We start from the raw sequence: 16,937 nt of genomic DNA, 5'->3' as shown, positions 1-16,937 counted from the left end.
CCTGGGCACACTGCCGGCTCCTGTTCAGCCGGCTGTCAACCAGCACCCCCAGGTCCTTTTCCATCAGGCAGCTTTCCAGCCACTCTTCCCCAAGCCTGTAGCGCTGCATGGGGTTGTTGTGGCCGAAGTGCAGGACCCGGCACTTGGCCTTGCTGAATCTCATACAGCTGGCCTCGGCCCATCGATCCAGCCTGTCCAGGTCCCTCTGCAGAGCCTTCCTACCCTCGAGCAGATCAACACTCCTGCCCAACTTGGTGGCATCTGCAACACTCCCACCCATATTTAGATTATGTTTTTAAAAAACTATCAATTCTATACCTCTAGATTGAAGGAGATCAACTTCTTTCAGTGTACAGTCAACATTTATCTGGAGCTGCCTGTTGAGGCTTCTCAATCTGGTCATTTCCTCAGGCTGGAAAGAAACAACCCAAAATTGTAATTATGGGAAAGTCAGTATCTTATCTGACATAGAAATAACATTGCTATATCTTTGTTAACAGCGTTATTAGAAACTGAGTATAGATAAGACAGTGAAAAAAAATAGCCAAGATTCCACTGTCTGCCCCATCCCCCCTACCCAATTTATTCCCTCAAAAAACATTCTTCTATTGGCATTTGAGGAGGAAAACAAAAAAACCAACAAAAATGAACAAGTTACTTAATATTAAAATTCATTAGTAAGAAGACATAGCTGAGCTCAAGTTTATAAAACCATACACCTTATAAAATTCTGTATGAATTGATGACTTGCTACATGAGTTTACATCAAGATGATCAGGAAACAGAATACGAGCTGCAGTTCACCTTAATTATTACTTGATTATAACCAAGTAAGGTCAGAAGTTTATCTATTTGCATCACCCCAAGGAGCTCCCACATGCCAAACCTTCTAGCCCAGTATATTTAAATTGTTCAATGCTGCAAGACAGTAATTATTCTTAACAGAATAATCAGTTAAGTCCATATATTTGCATATCATTAAGAAACCCCAAGTTACCGGAATACAAAGTGTTCTTAATGCTAGCAGCAGTGATTATTAACATGTATGTAGGAATAACTATCCTATCCTAGGATACATTCCAGCACCACAGACAGAGTCACAAAATCACAGAATGTTTGAGGTTGGAAGGGACCTCTGGAGGTCATCTGGTCCAACCCCTCTGCCCAGACGGCAAGCGGCTTTTGAATACCTCCAAGGATGAAGACTCCACAACCGCTCTGGGCAACCTGTGCCAGTGCTCAGTCAACTACACAGTAAAAAAGTGGTTCCTGATGGTCAGAGGGACCCTCGTGTTTCAGCGCTTGTGCCCATTGCCTTTGGTCCTGTCACTGGGCACCAGTGGAAAGAGCCTGGCTCCATCCTCTGTGCACCCTCCCTTCAGGTATTTATATCCATTGATAAGATTCCTGCTGAGCCTTCTCTTCTCCAGGCTGAACAGTCCCAGCTCTCTCAGCTTGTCCTCACAGGAGAGATGCTCCAGTCCCTTAATCATCTTTGTGGCCCTTCACTGGACTCTCCAGTATGACCATGTCTCTCTGTTGTACTGGGGAGCCCACTCCTGGACACCATACTCCAAGCGTGGCCTCACCAGTGCTGAATGAAGGGGAAGGGTAACCTCTCTCCCCTTGCTGGCAACACTCCTAATGCAGCCCAGGATATCGTTAGCCTTCTTTGCCACATTGCTGGCTCATATTCAGCTTGGTCTCCACCAGGGCCTTTCTCTGCAAAATTGCTCTCCAGCTGGGTCAGCTCCCAGCCTATACTGGTGCATGGGGTTGTTCCTCCCCAAGTGCAGGACTTAGTACTTCTCCTTGCTGAATGGCATAAGGTTCCTGCCAGCCCATTTCTCCAGCTTATTGAGGTCCCTCTGAATGGCAGCACAACTCTCCCAGTTTTGTGTCATCAGCAAACTTGCTGAGGGTACACTCTGCCCCATCATCCAGATCATTAAGGAAGATGTTAAATGGGAGCAGACCCAGTACTGACCCCTGTGGTACACTGCTAGTTACTGGCCTCCAACCAGACTTTGTGCCACTGATTACCACACTCTTGACCTGGCTGTTCAGCCAGTTTTCAATCCACCTCACTGTCTGCTCATCCAGCCCATACTTCATCTTCTCTATAAAGATCTTACAGGAGACAATGTTGAAAGCCTTAGTGAAGTCTAGGTAGACAATAACCACTGCTCTCCCCTCATCTACCAGGCCAGTCTTTTCATCCTAGAAGCTTATCAGATTGGTCAAGCTTGACTTCCCCTTGGTAAATCCATGCTGACTACTGCTGATCACTTTCTTGTCCTTCATGTACCTGGAAATGGTCTCCAGGATTAGCTGCTCCATCACTTTCCCTGGGATCAAGGTGAGGCTGATCAGCCTGCAGTTCCCTGGGTCCTCCTTCTTGAAGACAGGAGTGACAGTTGCACTCCGCTAGTCGTCAGGCACTTCTCCCAAACACCATAATCAATCAAAGATTATTTAGAGTGGCCTCGCGATGATATCTGCCAGCTCCCTCAGCACTTGCAGGTACATCCCATCCAGGACCATGAACTCATGTGCGTCTGCTTTGCTTAAGCATTCCCTGACCTGATCCTCTTCCACCAAGAGGTACCTTCCTTGCTCCAGACTTTTCCCGGGGTCTCTGGGACTCGGGATCCCTGAAGGCCTGTAAAGACTGAGGCAAAGAAGGCATTCAGTATCTCAGCCTTTTCCATGTCCTATGTAACCAGGTCTCGTTGAGCAATGGGCCCACGTTTTCGCTAGCCTTTCTTTTGCCACCTATGTACTAATAGAAGCCCTTCTTTTTGTCTTTGACATCCTGTGCCAGAATCAACTCCAGTTGGACTTTGGCTTTCCTAACCTCATCCTTGCACACTCAGACAGTGTCTCTGTATTCCTCCCAGGAACACACCTTCCAAATGCTACCTTGAGACAGGTGAGACATACAGCAGCCATACTAGTTAAGCAGCTAACAGCCCCTACTATGCCTTCCGGCCTACATCTGCAAGCATTGTTTATATCAACACAGTGAGTTAAGTCTGAACTGATTTGGCTAACAACTGCACAAAGCGGAAGTTATTTTTCAGTCAAATGAATTCTCTTATCAGAGCCATAGACATGTTTGGGCTAGAGTCACTTGCAGGTGGAAGTCACACAGATAGGAAGAATCAACAAGGAAAAGAGGAGAGAGAGGTGCCAACTATTTGAGCCAACAACACCACTGAAAAGTTACTCGGCACATCCTGCACATACCAAAAGAGAAATAGATTGTCTAGGAGATGAAACTACTCAAACAACAACATACCTCAATATAACAAAATACCTTTTAAAAAAAAAAAGTGAAACCTTGCTGCATGAACACCAAGCTGTATATGGCTCGGGCTCTTTAAATAGACTTGGATATACACGTTTCAAGGTTGTTAGGAAAGTAACGATCTATTCAGTTCTGTGGTCCAGAAAAGCACATGTATACAAGTTTCACAAATTCTGTTGTGAACACTAAGAAAGCTGGACACATATCTGTTTCTTAAGTTATAAGAACTGGCTTATGACAAGCCAAGAACTTACAAAAAATCATCTCCAAAGACTGAAGATTTTACACCCCAAAATATCTTTCTGTATAATACTTTAGTTCATGAAAACATAAAAAATAAATTTGTATCTTGAATTAAAATACTAACAAATTGCTTACTGTTGGAATTGCGGTTGTACAGCTAACTCTTCGAAGCCGCCTCTGCATTAGATCATGCTCCATACCATTGACTTCAGCTTTTAGGCGTTCAAGCTCTTCTTTCTCAAGCTTCAGTTCCTTTGCTAATCTCTCCATCCTTGCTCGTTGATGTAACAACAAGGCTAATGTTTTACATGGAAGAAATAGTTACTAACACACAAAAATCTGGAAAACTGAATTCTTAACTTATGCGTAAGATTCATGAGTGACCTTTCTGGAAAAAAAAAGTGATCATAAACATGCAGCCAAATATCAGTGTGAAGATGCTTTCATGCCAAATGAACTACAATTTAGAACAAAGTTCTTCCAGAATAAAAACACATTTTAGACAGTAACTTGAAGTTGATATTACCATTTTGGTCAAAGCTTCTTTTTTTGCATTTGGTCTTTCTCATCTCAAAAATACAAAGGCACCTGTACAAGCAGACAGCTTCTCAGGATGAAACAGCAACCTAGTTATATTAATACTGTACTGACAAAAAAAAAAAAAAAATACCAGAGGTAAGATCAGAAGATAACACATACTTCATATCTGCTGCTCAATAGCAGCTGACACACTAGCCTTAAGACATTAGCCAAATGTCAGTCCTGAATTGTTTTTTTCACTGCTATTACAGATTACGCTATAACAACTTTAAGTAGTCTTAGCTTTTCAGAGAGTACTGTAATTCTCAGTAATGTAAGTTCCCCAGTGCTCAAAGGCAAAACTATCGAACTTGAATAAAACAGACTAGAGAATCCAGAAAATAAAGACTGGGGGCAGCTCAGGTGCTTCACAGTCTTTAATTCTACAATAGAGCTGATTTGCTGTCCTCTAATCTCTCTATGCTGTTAATCATTCTCTCATATTTTTGTTACGGTACTGAAGTTTATGGCTCTCAGTCACTAGCTGATGTTGGGCTCCCAGAGCAGCCAAAGAAAGAATTTTGACTAGCTAGAAAATAATATTCAGTTTCTGCAGGAAGAGCGTTTCTCAGTATTTTATCATGATGCAAAACTGGCCAAGTTAATCAGTGTGATGCTTAGCACTTTCTAATCTGGCTGTTTTTACCTGATTAAAGTCTACTAGGAGAGAGAAAAATAAGAAATTTACTGTGGGTATTCAGACAAGCACGTTGGTCATAAAACAATGTTCCAGCAAACTGTTCAAATGTATGAAGACGTCGTAGAATCTGCAAAATGTTATTTCATACTAAGCACCAGACAGCACCTGCCCTTTTTTCCACCCCTATCTAACACAGGCAAAGAAAAACCACATACTATCTCAAGAATATTTGCATACTAGATTAAAAAAAAGCTAGAAAAATAAGCAACAATATGACACAGCTTACTAGGGGAGGATAAAAAAAAACACAGTCAGGAGCATAAAAATGGCAGGTTTTTTTATCAGATGTCAGTATTCTGTGCAAAAAAGTAGCACTATTCTTTGGATTTTGTATGGATCCACCAATTCATGGCCAAAGTATAAACACTGAAAATCCTATCCAAGAATAACATCAGAAGTTTTTATAATACAGGCACCAGTATTACTGAACAAAACCATTCTCTACTTTTTGAAGTAGTGTAAAGTCATCCAAGTAGAGTGTAAGAGATCACGAAATTAAAAAAAAAAAAGTACAGATACCAGGCTGTATGATTTTCCACTATTACTATCAAACCTTGTCTTTGTGTGCCTCCTCCAATTTAACATCTGACATGACTACATTACATAGCTTCTCATTATACTCTAGTACAACTCATCAAACATGACTCACGCTACAAAGAAACAGTGAAGCACAGACACCAGAATGGATTTTTGGTAACACTTTACACAATGGTTCATATTCAAAAGAAAATTAAATAAACTTGTTCCCTATATTAAGCTGTTAAATATACTCTTCTTTAGGACTCCTTTGTGGTAGGAAAGAATGTAACATTCTTCTACAATTTATTTCTATCAAGAGTTCAGAGTGCAGCAATACCAAAGGCTATTAATTAAGTCCCAGCTGTGGTAGGTATTGCCACAAAAGCAGATGCCCCAAAAAGCATATACTAACTAGTTGTACTGGTTTTGTTTTCCAAATACACAAATCTAGTCAAAGATATAGGCAAAACCGGATTTCTACATTTCAGGATATGTTTTTCTCAGGTATGTGAAGCTACTTACAGTTTTCTCACATAAATGACAATCTTTAATGAAGCTGTAATAGGAACACTACCAAAGCAAGCATATGGCCTAGGAGTTACAGACCTACTAGTGTTTGTTCTCTCTAAATAACATTTCTAATTGGGTCTACCAGGTACAGAACAGCTCTTTGTTGATGAGTTAGAATAGCTCAAAAGACACAAAGCAAAATAAGAAATCAAGAATTACAGGGCAGCATTGTAACCATTTTTTCAGCTCCCTAAAGTGAAAGGAAAGCTAGAAGGAGCAATGGAGGAATAGACTCTCTTTTCCAAACAGAAATCCAGAAACAAAGCACATTCTTTAAATAATTGCTGCTGATTATCATTCTGTCATTACCCCAAAATGATTGGTTTGAATGCTTGCCAACTGATTCATTTGCTCAATTTTAAATGTTTCAAAACTATAAAGCAGATTACTCTGAGAAAAGCAGTTTTCAGCTAAAGGTTAGATTTCACCTTTTTTTTTTTTTACTAAATTACTTAATTCTTCATTTATACGTGGCATTAAGACTAACTGTGTTCTATCCCTATGCAGCAGAACACACATCTTAAAATTTGTCTGCCAATTTCTTCCTCCTCTGAAAACTCTAAGTGGAAGAAGTGAACTTTTGATTAAGTTCTTCAAAATAATTATTTTAATACCTTTCAGAACAAAAATATGATTTGTAGTGACACCCGAAGTAATTTTAGCTGCAATCCTACCTCTCCTCCTCTTTCACTTAATACTCTTTGAAATTGGATTCAAATTCCCTGCAAAAGTTAGTGCTTCAGGTTTTATAAAGCACCCCGAGTACAGAACAAATACAAAAAATAATAAAATCCACATGTAAATTTATGACACAGTTCTTCAACACAGAACTTACAAACTGGACACAGTATATGAACAAACCACTTACTCTTGTTAGCTGCAGTGTTTTCTTTTAAGAAATATCTCTAATACCAAAAGCACAGCACCTTTAAGAACCCCAGAAATTCTTTATGTATGAGACTGAAACTTGGCAAAATTTTTTAAAAATCAGAACAAACTCTCTCATCAGATGATTTATGGTGCAATCTCAATTCTTCTCTGTACAGGTTCAAAAATTCTCACTTAGTAAGTAGCAAAATCAAGCTGAAAATGCATTTTACAATAATACAATTTGCAGGGTGAAACATTTACCTTGAGTGTAAGCATAGTCGTCTGATCCAGAACTAGAACTTCTCTGATACTTATGGCTTCCTTTTTCTCCTCCAGATCCTGGGATTACAGAAATAGGCTGAATAGGTTCTGGTGCTGCAGAACGCTCTTCTTGGTCCACTAAATTTAAAAGATTCTCAGTCGGTGCTCGACCTACTGTGATTTTAAAAATGGTTGGGTTTGGCTGAGATACCATTACCCGAGGAGACTGTGTTGGTGCACCTGTAGGTCCAGTTGGTTGAGTGTAGGTAATATATACTGGATTAACACTAAATGGAGGTTTGGGTTGACCCGACATACCTCTTGATGGAGAGCTTGAAGGAGGAGTAGTGGCTGCATACAGCGGGTGCTGGTTTCGTTGAGATGGTTGATTACTTATTGGTGAAGGACTCCTGTTCATTGCAGTCCCAGGTCTTTGCGGTGGCTCAACTGTAATTTCTATTTTATTCATGGAACCTTTGGATAAACTAGGTCCAGCAAAAGGAGGAAGATACGATACAGAGTGACTGCCTTGTTTTTGAAAGGTCTGGGATGCTTGCTGATATGGATGGGGTGGGACAGTTGAAGGACTAGGAGGCATGAAAACATGTGAACTCTGATGACCCAGCTGAGGAGGTTGAACTTGGTGTTGAGGAGAGCCAAAGGGAGAGGGACACTGGGATGCCGGTGGTGATCGAAAAGCTGACTGAGGGATCTGGGGTTGTTTAGGAGAATACTGAGAAGGTTGGTAGTTCTGTTGATGTGGATACACAGGTAGAGGACGGGGAGTATAATGTGGAACTGGGCCCTGTGGCGATGAATGCCACTGTGTATTCTGAGGAGTCTGTCGTCCTGAAGAACTTTGAGATGTTTGTCGTATATAAATAGAGCCAGGAGTCCCATAAAGATTGCTTGGAATCTGTGGAAGAATTTGTAGAGCTCTGGGTACACTCTGTCCAGAGGGGAGGTTTTGTGATACTGTAACAGTAATGGGATTTGTACTGTACCGAGGTATGTGCATATACGTGGGAGGAGGGCCTTGCATAGCAGACGTGTTCATTCCTGGTTGTATGGAAGATGGCTGTGGAGGTGGCTGTGGAGGAGGAGTAGCTGCATTTCTATTCTGGTCATTCATGAAAAATGGATTGTAACTAGGAGAAGCTGCCACAACAGCGGGAGCAGAATGTGGTTCTTGAACTAAGCATATCAGCTGTTTACCTGCTGTGCGTTGTGGATCAATATGTCCATCGCTTGAACTATGTACCAGTGTACGACCACCATTAAGTTGAGCTCCATCCCCTGCATGATAGCTGGTATGAGGATGAATACCCAGATTAATGTGCAAAAGGCTATTTCTATTCATTCTGGTGTCATCAGGGCTATGGTACTCCATATATAAGTATTTGTTGCTCTCCTGTGCAAGGGCTCGACAACAGGCATCTAGGTTGTTGTTGTTCTAGGATTAAGAACGGACACTTATTATTGTCAAATAGCAAAAGAAAAAGCCACTGCTCGGCATTCAACAAGCATTCAACTGAAGCTGCAATCAAGCCTAGCTTGAACACAGCTATGGCTAACATTTCAGAGACACAAATTTTGAAATAAAGGTAATACCTACTAAGTCATAGTATGCAAGTAGTACATAGCTCACTTTGCATCTAGCAAAATGCTATGGTAATACTAGCTACAGTATGACATATTAAAAAAACAAGTCCAGTTTTGGGGAAAGCAATAGTTAGAACTCTTGGCATCTTCTGCAAGGAATAGGTATCTACAATTAACTACTTCTAATAACACAAATCAAATTAAACTAGATCAAAATTGCAAACTCTGGAAAGTCGAAACAAAAATGCAGATGTCATTTTAATGTTTACCTGAGCGTTTACTGCTTTCACCTTTATTTTACTGTTTACCTGAGTATTTCTCTTTACCTGAAAGTTTAAAAGCCCAACATTTTAAACCAGCTTCTCTTGGTAGAACAGAATTTAGTGCCTTAAAAATGAAGTCAGAATAAGTATTGCTTGAAAAAGTACTGGCAATTCCATAAAGCACATTAACAATTCCATAAAGCACATTACAATTTTGACATAATTTCAACTGCTCAATTTCAGGCTCAAGGCTAAAAAAAGGTTTATTCATACATCAGTGAGGAAACCAAATAACCCCTGTAAATGTTTGATTTGTTCTATGGTGCCAGCAGCTGAAACTATACAGGCAATAAGTTATGTATCAAATCAAAAGTATAATGGGGGATTCCCTTTCCCTTCTTCCCCTCTCCACTCATTTTAGCTTATCTAGTCTTGTTAAAAGAACACCACGAATGATAGCTTTTCCAAGAGTAAAATCACTAGAAAGCATTCCAGATTGTGGATTTTTTTTTTCCTCCCCAGTTTCTCATACAACAGCCTGTATCAGCTGTGGTTCAGTTTTTAATTTAAACAGTAGTTAAAGAAAAAAAAAATTCATTTTAAGTCAAGTTTAATTACATCTGGCCCTCAGCACCCTAACTTTGTTACATGTGATCCAAGACTGGTACCTTCTGTGACATACAGCACCTCCTACCAGAACAAGCGTGTACATATTTATATACACACGCATACACCCCCGCCTTCCTTAGTGTGCTAAGGTTACCATTCTAAGGAATATACATTGATAATGGTTTTGCTTCTATTTTAAACACTATCACTATATAAAGTTTGTATGCATATTAATACTTACGTAGCCTTGCAATACAGTTTTCAACAGCCTATCCAGTGGGTTGAAAAGTCAGATGTTACATTTCTTTTCTAAAGCACTGATACCTAGTCAGCCTTCTTTACCCAAAATTTCATATGATTTCACTATCAGACGAACACACATATTCAGCATCTTCTCAGATGAAGACTTACTACTGAACATGACAGAAGAGTCCAGCACTTAATTATGTATGGCTTTCACTCTATGGATACTTCTCCCTGACTACCTCCCATTCATGCCAAGATCCCCTTCTAGACCCCTGTCCTGGTTTCGGCAGGGATAGAGTTAATTTCTTTTCTAGTAGCTGGTACAGTGTTTTGGATTTAGGATGAGAACAAAGTTGATAAGGCACCGATGTTTTAGTTGTTGCTAGGTAATGCTTACACTAGCCAAGGACTTTTCAGCTTCCCATGTTCTACCGACTGAGAAGGCTGGAGGTGCACAAGAAGCTGGGAGGGGGCACAGCCAAACTGGCCCAAGGGACATTCCATACCATGTGACGTCATGCTCAGTACATAAACTGGGGAAAGCTGGCCGGGGGGGGCCGCTGCTCGGGGACTGGCTGGGCATCGGTCGGCGGGTGGTGAGCAATTGTACTGTGCATCACTTGCTTTGTGTATTATTGTTATTATCATCATATTATTATTATTATCATCATATTATTATTATTATCATTTTATTTCAGTTATTAAACTGTTTTTATCTCAACCCACGAGTTTTTCTAACTTGTGCTCTTCCAATTCTCTCCCCCATCCCACCGGGTGGGGGGGAGTGAGCGAGCGGCTGCGTGGTGCTTAGTTGGCGACTGAAATTAAACCACGACAACCCCAATGGTCAATGGGAATGTCCAGATATATCACAGAAAAATTTAAAACCAGAACATGTGGGAACCAGACCTTGTAATAATAATCAGCACCACAGTGCCAAGACAGCAGTTTCAAAAAAGTTAACCGTTACCATCAGCCACTTGCCATCTAAACAGGACTTCATAAAGAGAGTCCTCAGCTTCCTTAGGTCACTTCATCAGGGTGGAGGTAGAGAGAACATAGATAGGACAAGCCCTAATCTGATTTTCTCAGGGTACAGAATATATTTGTCATTTCAAAAGGACCCTCAATTTTTAATAGGTCCAAAACTCACATGAGCAAAAATCACATCTAGAGCATGTATTGCAATAAGTTAATGGAAACCAGCTCATATATCTTAAAACAAATATAAAGTGGGTTTGGAAACAAATTCTACACTTAAAAATATGACAGATATTTACAATGTAATGTTAACTAGCTATTCAGGACACCATATTATAGATCCAGAACACCATATGCTTCTGCAGCATTAGGGGTTCTTTAATTTTATCAGTTTAAAGATGTCTATGACAAACATAGTTCATGAAAAGGATCATGTACTTAACAGTACGGAAGAGATGACTGTCAGGATAAGTAAAGCTTTACATTGCAGGGCTTCCCCGCTTTATGTTTGTATTTGTGTGGTTTAGAAGACAGAGAATGCAAAAATTACAGCCAGTTATAAGTAAATCTACTCATCTGCCAGGGACAGGTAGGATGCAAATACAGCTTCGCTACTTTCACGTGCAGCGGTTTATCACATTAGGTTCCACCTTAGCCACAGCCACAAAAGGCCAAACCAGATCTTACTTGTTTCTATTCCAGTCTTCCCATTAACGGAAGGTATTCCCAGATGACCACGACTTTGAAAAATGATTATGTGTGGTCACTTATTATCACTTCCAATTTGTGACTTTAGATGAAGGTGGAAGGAAGAAATGCAAAGGAAAAAACCAAAACAGAAGACCTACCACCTGACTTGGAAACAGAGAAGTAAAAATAAACCTTTGGACAACTGTGGCAAAAAGATGCCATGAAGACAGAAAACCTTTAGATTCCTAGCTAAAGCCAGTTCCTCATCTTGGAAGAATGAGTCATTGTTTGCTAAAATCTCCTCCAGTATATGTATGTTATTTATGTATCCATCATCAATAATCATCCCATTAGCCACTCTCCTTATTCCCTGTATGCATACAGTCACAGGTCACATAGACAAGGAAGAATAGTCAGCGGAAAAACCCCCACAAAAATAAGTGAAGAATGATAAAATCTTTGTACATAAAAGATAGGACAAAAATGCAAGTAGTAGAGTCTTTCACCCTTTCAAAATAAAACCAGAAGAATGAAAATCTGTGTTCCATGTATATTACTAAAAAGAATTTTCATACTACAAAAATAAAAGACACAGACTCTTAAACACTCTTTACCATACCTGAAGCATGCACTGAGATACCACCCCTTCAGGTATCTCAGGGAAACGCTGTCGGAGATCATGGAGTACCTGCACGTCGAGTTGTTGACTGCCCTGCGCCATGCCAGATTGATGATGTTCCAGATTACCAAAAAATGGAAGTCAACAGGCCTTCCAATGATTATGGTCTTCTGAGGCTTCTGGCATTTTCTGTAAGAAAGAAAATGCAATCAATTATCTTTTAAGCCATCACAATAACTTTTCCTCCTTCCCCACCTGCATGTGTAAAAGCATTACTGTATTACATTTTTAGATTTAGATATCAAGAGAGACAATGGCTTAAACACAAGAGTGGGAATCATCATGTCTCAAATCCTAATATTAAAACAGTTAACATATCACAGGTATGTCTACATGACATTTCACTGGAATGTGCTAGTTCAGGTCTTTACACAGCCCCATTGTGGTACCACGTAGCCATAATCTAAATTAATCTGACCTGCATAAAATGGAACTGTTACATATTTACTCCCAGTGAAATTCTGAACAGTTTGTAGAAAAGTCTGAAGTTATCACAAAGCATGCATGCCTTTGTTATTTACAACATGCTAGAAATAACAGGCTGGAAAACTAAGTAGCACAATTACCCAAAAATACTCCTCTAGTAATAAGGCTTGAACTCTTTCCTCTTTACATCACTACAAATCCAAGATTATGATAAGCATCTATTTAAGATTTTTGTAAAGCACCTATTATATTCATACTAACATGATTAGTGACAAAAAATCCTCTATCCATTTCAGGATTCTTGTATTCAACAGCAAAGAGATTCTATCTGAACTTCAAGACCCAAGGACTACTAGAAGGCAAATACAGTCTGAGTCAACAAATGCTCTTCTCACTTGTGGCTCATGATCACAGCAGTGATCAAAAGGCAGCTGAAGTCTAAGTAAAGATTCACAAAGACTTTGCGTGAAGGTGGTGCGTGACATAGCCCCTATAACACATCTATTATTGCTAAGCTTCAAAAGCCTTTCCAACGTTACTACTTGGTTGAATTCTTAACTGCAGAGAATGTAGTGCTGTGTTCAGAAACAGAAATGAAAGTCAGATACCAGCAGAGTTGGTGTTCAAGTAATCTATTAGCTACTTGAAGTCCCAAGTTTAAATCATGCTTATCTCAATCTCAGTGCAATTGTGGGTGGCACATAGTATAGGTATTTCAGTCAGTTTTCACTTGTTAGCTCAACTTCTAATAGCAGTCTAGAGCAGTACAACAGATCAGCAAAAACATACGCATACCTTTATGCCCTAATAAACTCCAACAGTTTCCTGTATCTTTCCTAAGAAAGTCTCTTAGTTTTCATGTGCAAGAAAATAGAACATATATCTTCAAAGAAATATAAAATGTCAGCTTTAGGGCAAAAAAGCTGTGGTGGGGTTTTTTTTAATTATTTTGAATATTTAATAACCACGCCTTTCTTTTTTCACTTCTTTCTAAACAGTACTTCCTTTGTCTGAAAAGGGGCAAAACAACAACAACCACCAGCACAACAAAAACAGAAGTCCACTCCACTATCTGGCTACTTTGTATGTGGACAGCTCTTAACTGACATTAGCATTCATTAAACAACACATATGCTTACAGGGAGACTTGCTCTCCGTCTTATCTGATATATTCTAGTATCCAGTATCTGTTACATCACACTCTTTCTCAAGATAAATGAGACAAGTTTAAAGAAAGTGAGATATGTGAATTATCCCGCTGTGGTTTAAGAAATACTACAATAAACTTACATTGTATAATCACAATGCAGTTCTGGCCACTGCAGTAATGCTGCAGACCCCTTTTATTTTAAAAGGAAACTAGTTTCCACTGACTACAAGAGCCAGCTGAAATTCCACATCTACACACACAGTAGGGGATCTTTTATAAACTTATATTTTGTAAATGAAAAAAAAAAAAAAAATCATACTCTGAAACACAGACCACCACAAGAATTTTCAAAGAAAACCTGACAGGAATCAAGCTCTATGTGTTTCTAGACAACTCTCCTTTTCCCAGGAGGCAGGGGATGAAGTGCAGTAATGGAGGAGTACCCTACCAGAATAAATTGCAGTTAAAACCCCTGTGGAATAACAATGACAGAATCTGAAAATCTGAAATAGAAGATAATAATTTTAAAAATTTCATTTGCATGCGCAAAAGCCTTTGCATCTCTTCTCTCTTCAAATGCAAATTCAAACATAACATGGGTGAGCAGAGTGGAGATCCATCATCAATACAATGTTTTTCTACAATGCTTTTATAATAATCTAAATTAATAATTTCTTTAATGTTTTTTCTAACACTTCCTGAATGTGTGTGGTGAGTAGAGGTGTAACACTCAAAGTAATTGGCAGTTATTGGCCAACTAGGAATTTTATCACAGAGTTCTCTTCTAAACACAAATAAAGGATAACAGAAATTCCTATTCTCATTTTGAAGAGTTGAAGGTTCTAGCCTTTACAGTTACACAGATAGCCTTGAAAAATCTATAAGAAACCCAAAATAATTGTCTTGAGAAGCATGAACGCACATCATTCAGAACTCCTTGGATTCCATGGCTACACTACTGTAGAAATTTGTTATTTTTCAGCCAATACCACAAAATTCACTACTGCCATATCTAGGAGCCCAGCATTTTGTCCTGCCTATTCTGCTTGACCTGCATACAACTGACTGCACATTTTCCACTCTACGCAGGCACAAACTGGCTGGAATGCAATACTTGCTTCCCATGTTGCTCCACAGCACCAGGCAGGTGGAGAAGCAAGCTGTTCAAAGAACCAAGAGTTTACAGCACAGACTACACAGCTAAGATGCTTAGACAACAAGAGCTCCTACTGAGCCACAAGAGACTAGGAAAGCAATCCTTCAAAGCTTCTTTCTTTCACAGCATGCACAGGCTAAGGGACATGCTGAGGTGCGCTACACTACCAGCCTTATAGTTATTGAAGGTTCACAGAGCAGAACATGTCAAAAAACAACCCAAAGTCACAACTAAAGCAAGCCACTTCATCCGTAACTTTCAAAAATGAGCTGAGGATACCCAAACTCTAGTTGAAAAGTATTTCACAAGGATGGAATAAATTAACATTGCTAGACACACGGCAGTTCTAATGGCAAAAACAAAGGATATTGTTGCAGAATTGGTCCCGCTCTGTTAAGACACAGAGGTGACCTCGGGAGCCACTAGTGAATCTTGGGGATTATGCAAAGCATGACTCAAGTCCTAAACAAGTACACTAATCAGTTTTTCACACCTTTTACATGCCCAAATTATATGTACAGGAAAACAGTATCTTAAATTTAATCTTCTTTCCTTAAGCCGTTTGTGAACCTTGCAAGTTAAGAAAATAGTCAACAGTTCCATCAATCAACTGATGCCTCTTTTCTGAAAGAATGAATAAAAAAGTAGAATTACTGTAGTCTTGATACTCCCCACAGATGTGTTCAAAAATATATACAGAAGGAAATCCATTTCAGTACTGTTACTTTTGAAGCACTAAATCACCTAAAATGAAGATACACGAATCATCAGTAATGAGATCCAATTGAAAAAAAAATTAAGTCAATACATACTATCTGGCTGTTTATAAATTACGTACCGGTGTGCACTTACGCAATTACAATGTATGCAGCAACTAAAATAATTCCTGAGTGAATTTCCAGAAAACAGGTTACCTGGAAGACAGTTTCTCAGGCCTCATCAATTTAAAGTTAATTGTTAAGAGTTTTGTAACAACAACAGTTGGGCCTTGAAGGATAAGAGGAAAAAAACAAGACAAGACACAATAATAAACAAATCAGTTTATAAAAGCAACACCTCAAAGGCATCCTGCTTCTATACGTTTTACATAAATTCTTTCATCTTAAAAGATTATTTAAATCTTTAGATTACAAGAATGAGAAAACACAGACGGATTTAAGTACAGTCAGGTAAAGAACCTCAATTTTTCCTCTGAATACTACACAAACCTAATTCCTAAATTTCATTGTCCTGACTTCTAATCAAACGCATGCTGACACCTACAGATAAAAAGTGGATTTACTGAATGGCATTCACATGAATTCAACCCAATATTTGTAAATTAATCTATTTTTTTTCTCCTTGTTCATCTCTGATCAAAGTGTTGAAAGTAAATTTTGACCTTGAGATTCATAAATGCAGTAGGATTTTTTTCACTTAAGCACTCATAGGGCAATTCCTTCAAACATTTGCACTGGGCTGACAGGTTTTTACCCAAGAGGTAGAAAAGGATTCAGGGAAAGCTAGAAAAGCCGGATGCTCTATTCTGTCTAAACATTGCAGGAACTAGAGTATGAAGATACCATGAAATTTAGGTGAACAAAACAGTAAAACAGTATCAACTTCTTAATTATGGCATCTTCAGAACAGAAAGAACAAAATTAATATTAACACAGATCAGCAAGCTGAAAGCAAAATGAACATATTTAACATCTCCACTAAGCAAAAGTGCCATTGACTTTAGAGATATTTAAACTCATTTGCAGTAAATATGAAGTAGCAAATCCAATAAACAGTTATACAATCCAAACTCATTACAGTAATTCCTAATTGTCATGTCTAAATATCATTTGCCAATACCAATAACTCATTCCTGTTTATATTTGCTGCTGGCATTTAGGCATAAAACTTCTAACACTGATATCAGTGCTACTCAGAACTTTATTCCTGTTCTGAGCCAAGCAGAAGAGCAGTAAGTCTGAATACCCTCCTTGAACTTACCCTTCCTTACTTCTCTGGTAGTGAATAGAGGGAGAACTGTGAAGAGTGAGGACAGGAACTAAGGAAGCAGAAAAAGATACGAAATTCTAAAATTGTTTCATTA

The 16,937-nt window shown here is 39.1% G+C and overlaps 1 protein-coding gene across 4 annotated transcripts in view; it reads right to left on the bottom strand.

Annotated features, from left to right (window-relative positions):
* The window catches only part of TAB3 (TGF-beta activated kinase 1/MAP3K7 binding protein 3), a 20,221-nt gene extending 7,975 nt beyond the window's left edge, over nt 1-12,246 (bottom strand). Inside the window, exons 1-5 of one of the 4 annotated variants that reach the window (XM_019473064.1) lie at nt 12,063-12,246; nt 7,371-8,505; nt 7,053-7,190; nt 3,689-3,849; nt 319-412 (exon numbers count right to left, since the gene is read on the bottom strand). In XM_019473064.1, coding sequence (XP_019328609.1) covers nt 319-412; nt 3,689-3,849; nt 7,053-7,190; nt 7,371-8,505; nt 12,063-12,164 — 1,630 coding nt within the window. In that variant the 5' untranslated portion in view covers nt 12,165-12,246. Of the gene's footprint in view, nt 1-318; nt 413-3,688; nt 3,850-7,052; nt 8,506-12,062 lie in introns of all 4 variants that reach the window. The other 3 variants (XM_009283053.1, XM_009283052.1, XM_019473065.1) reach the window with 3 other exon arrangements.
* Nucleotides 12,247-16,937: the final 4,691 nt, after the last annotated feature.

Source organism: Aptenodytes forsteri, unplaced genomic scaffold (genome assembly GCF_000699145.1).
Source record: "Aptenodytes forsteri isolate BGI_AS27 unplaced genomic scaffold, ASM69914v1 Scaffold2, whole genome shotgun sequence".
In the NCBI taxonomy this organism is placed as follows: Eukaryota; Metazoa; Chordata; class Aves; order Sphenisciformes; family Spheniscidae; genus Aptenodytes; species Aptenodytes forsteri.
This window is presented reverse-complemented; position numbering and strand designations above follow the sequence as displayed.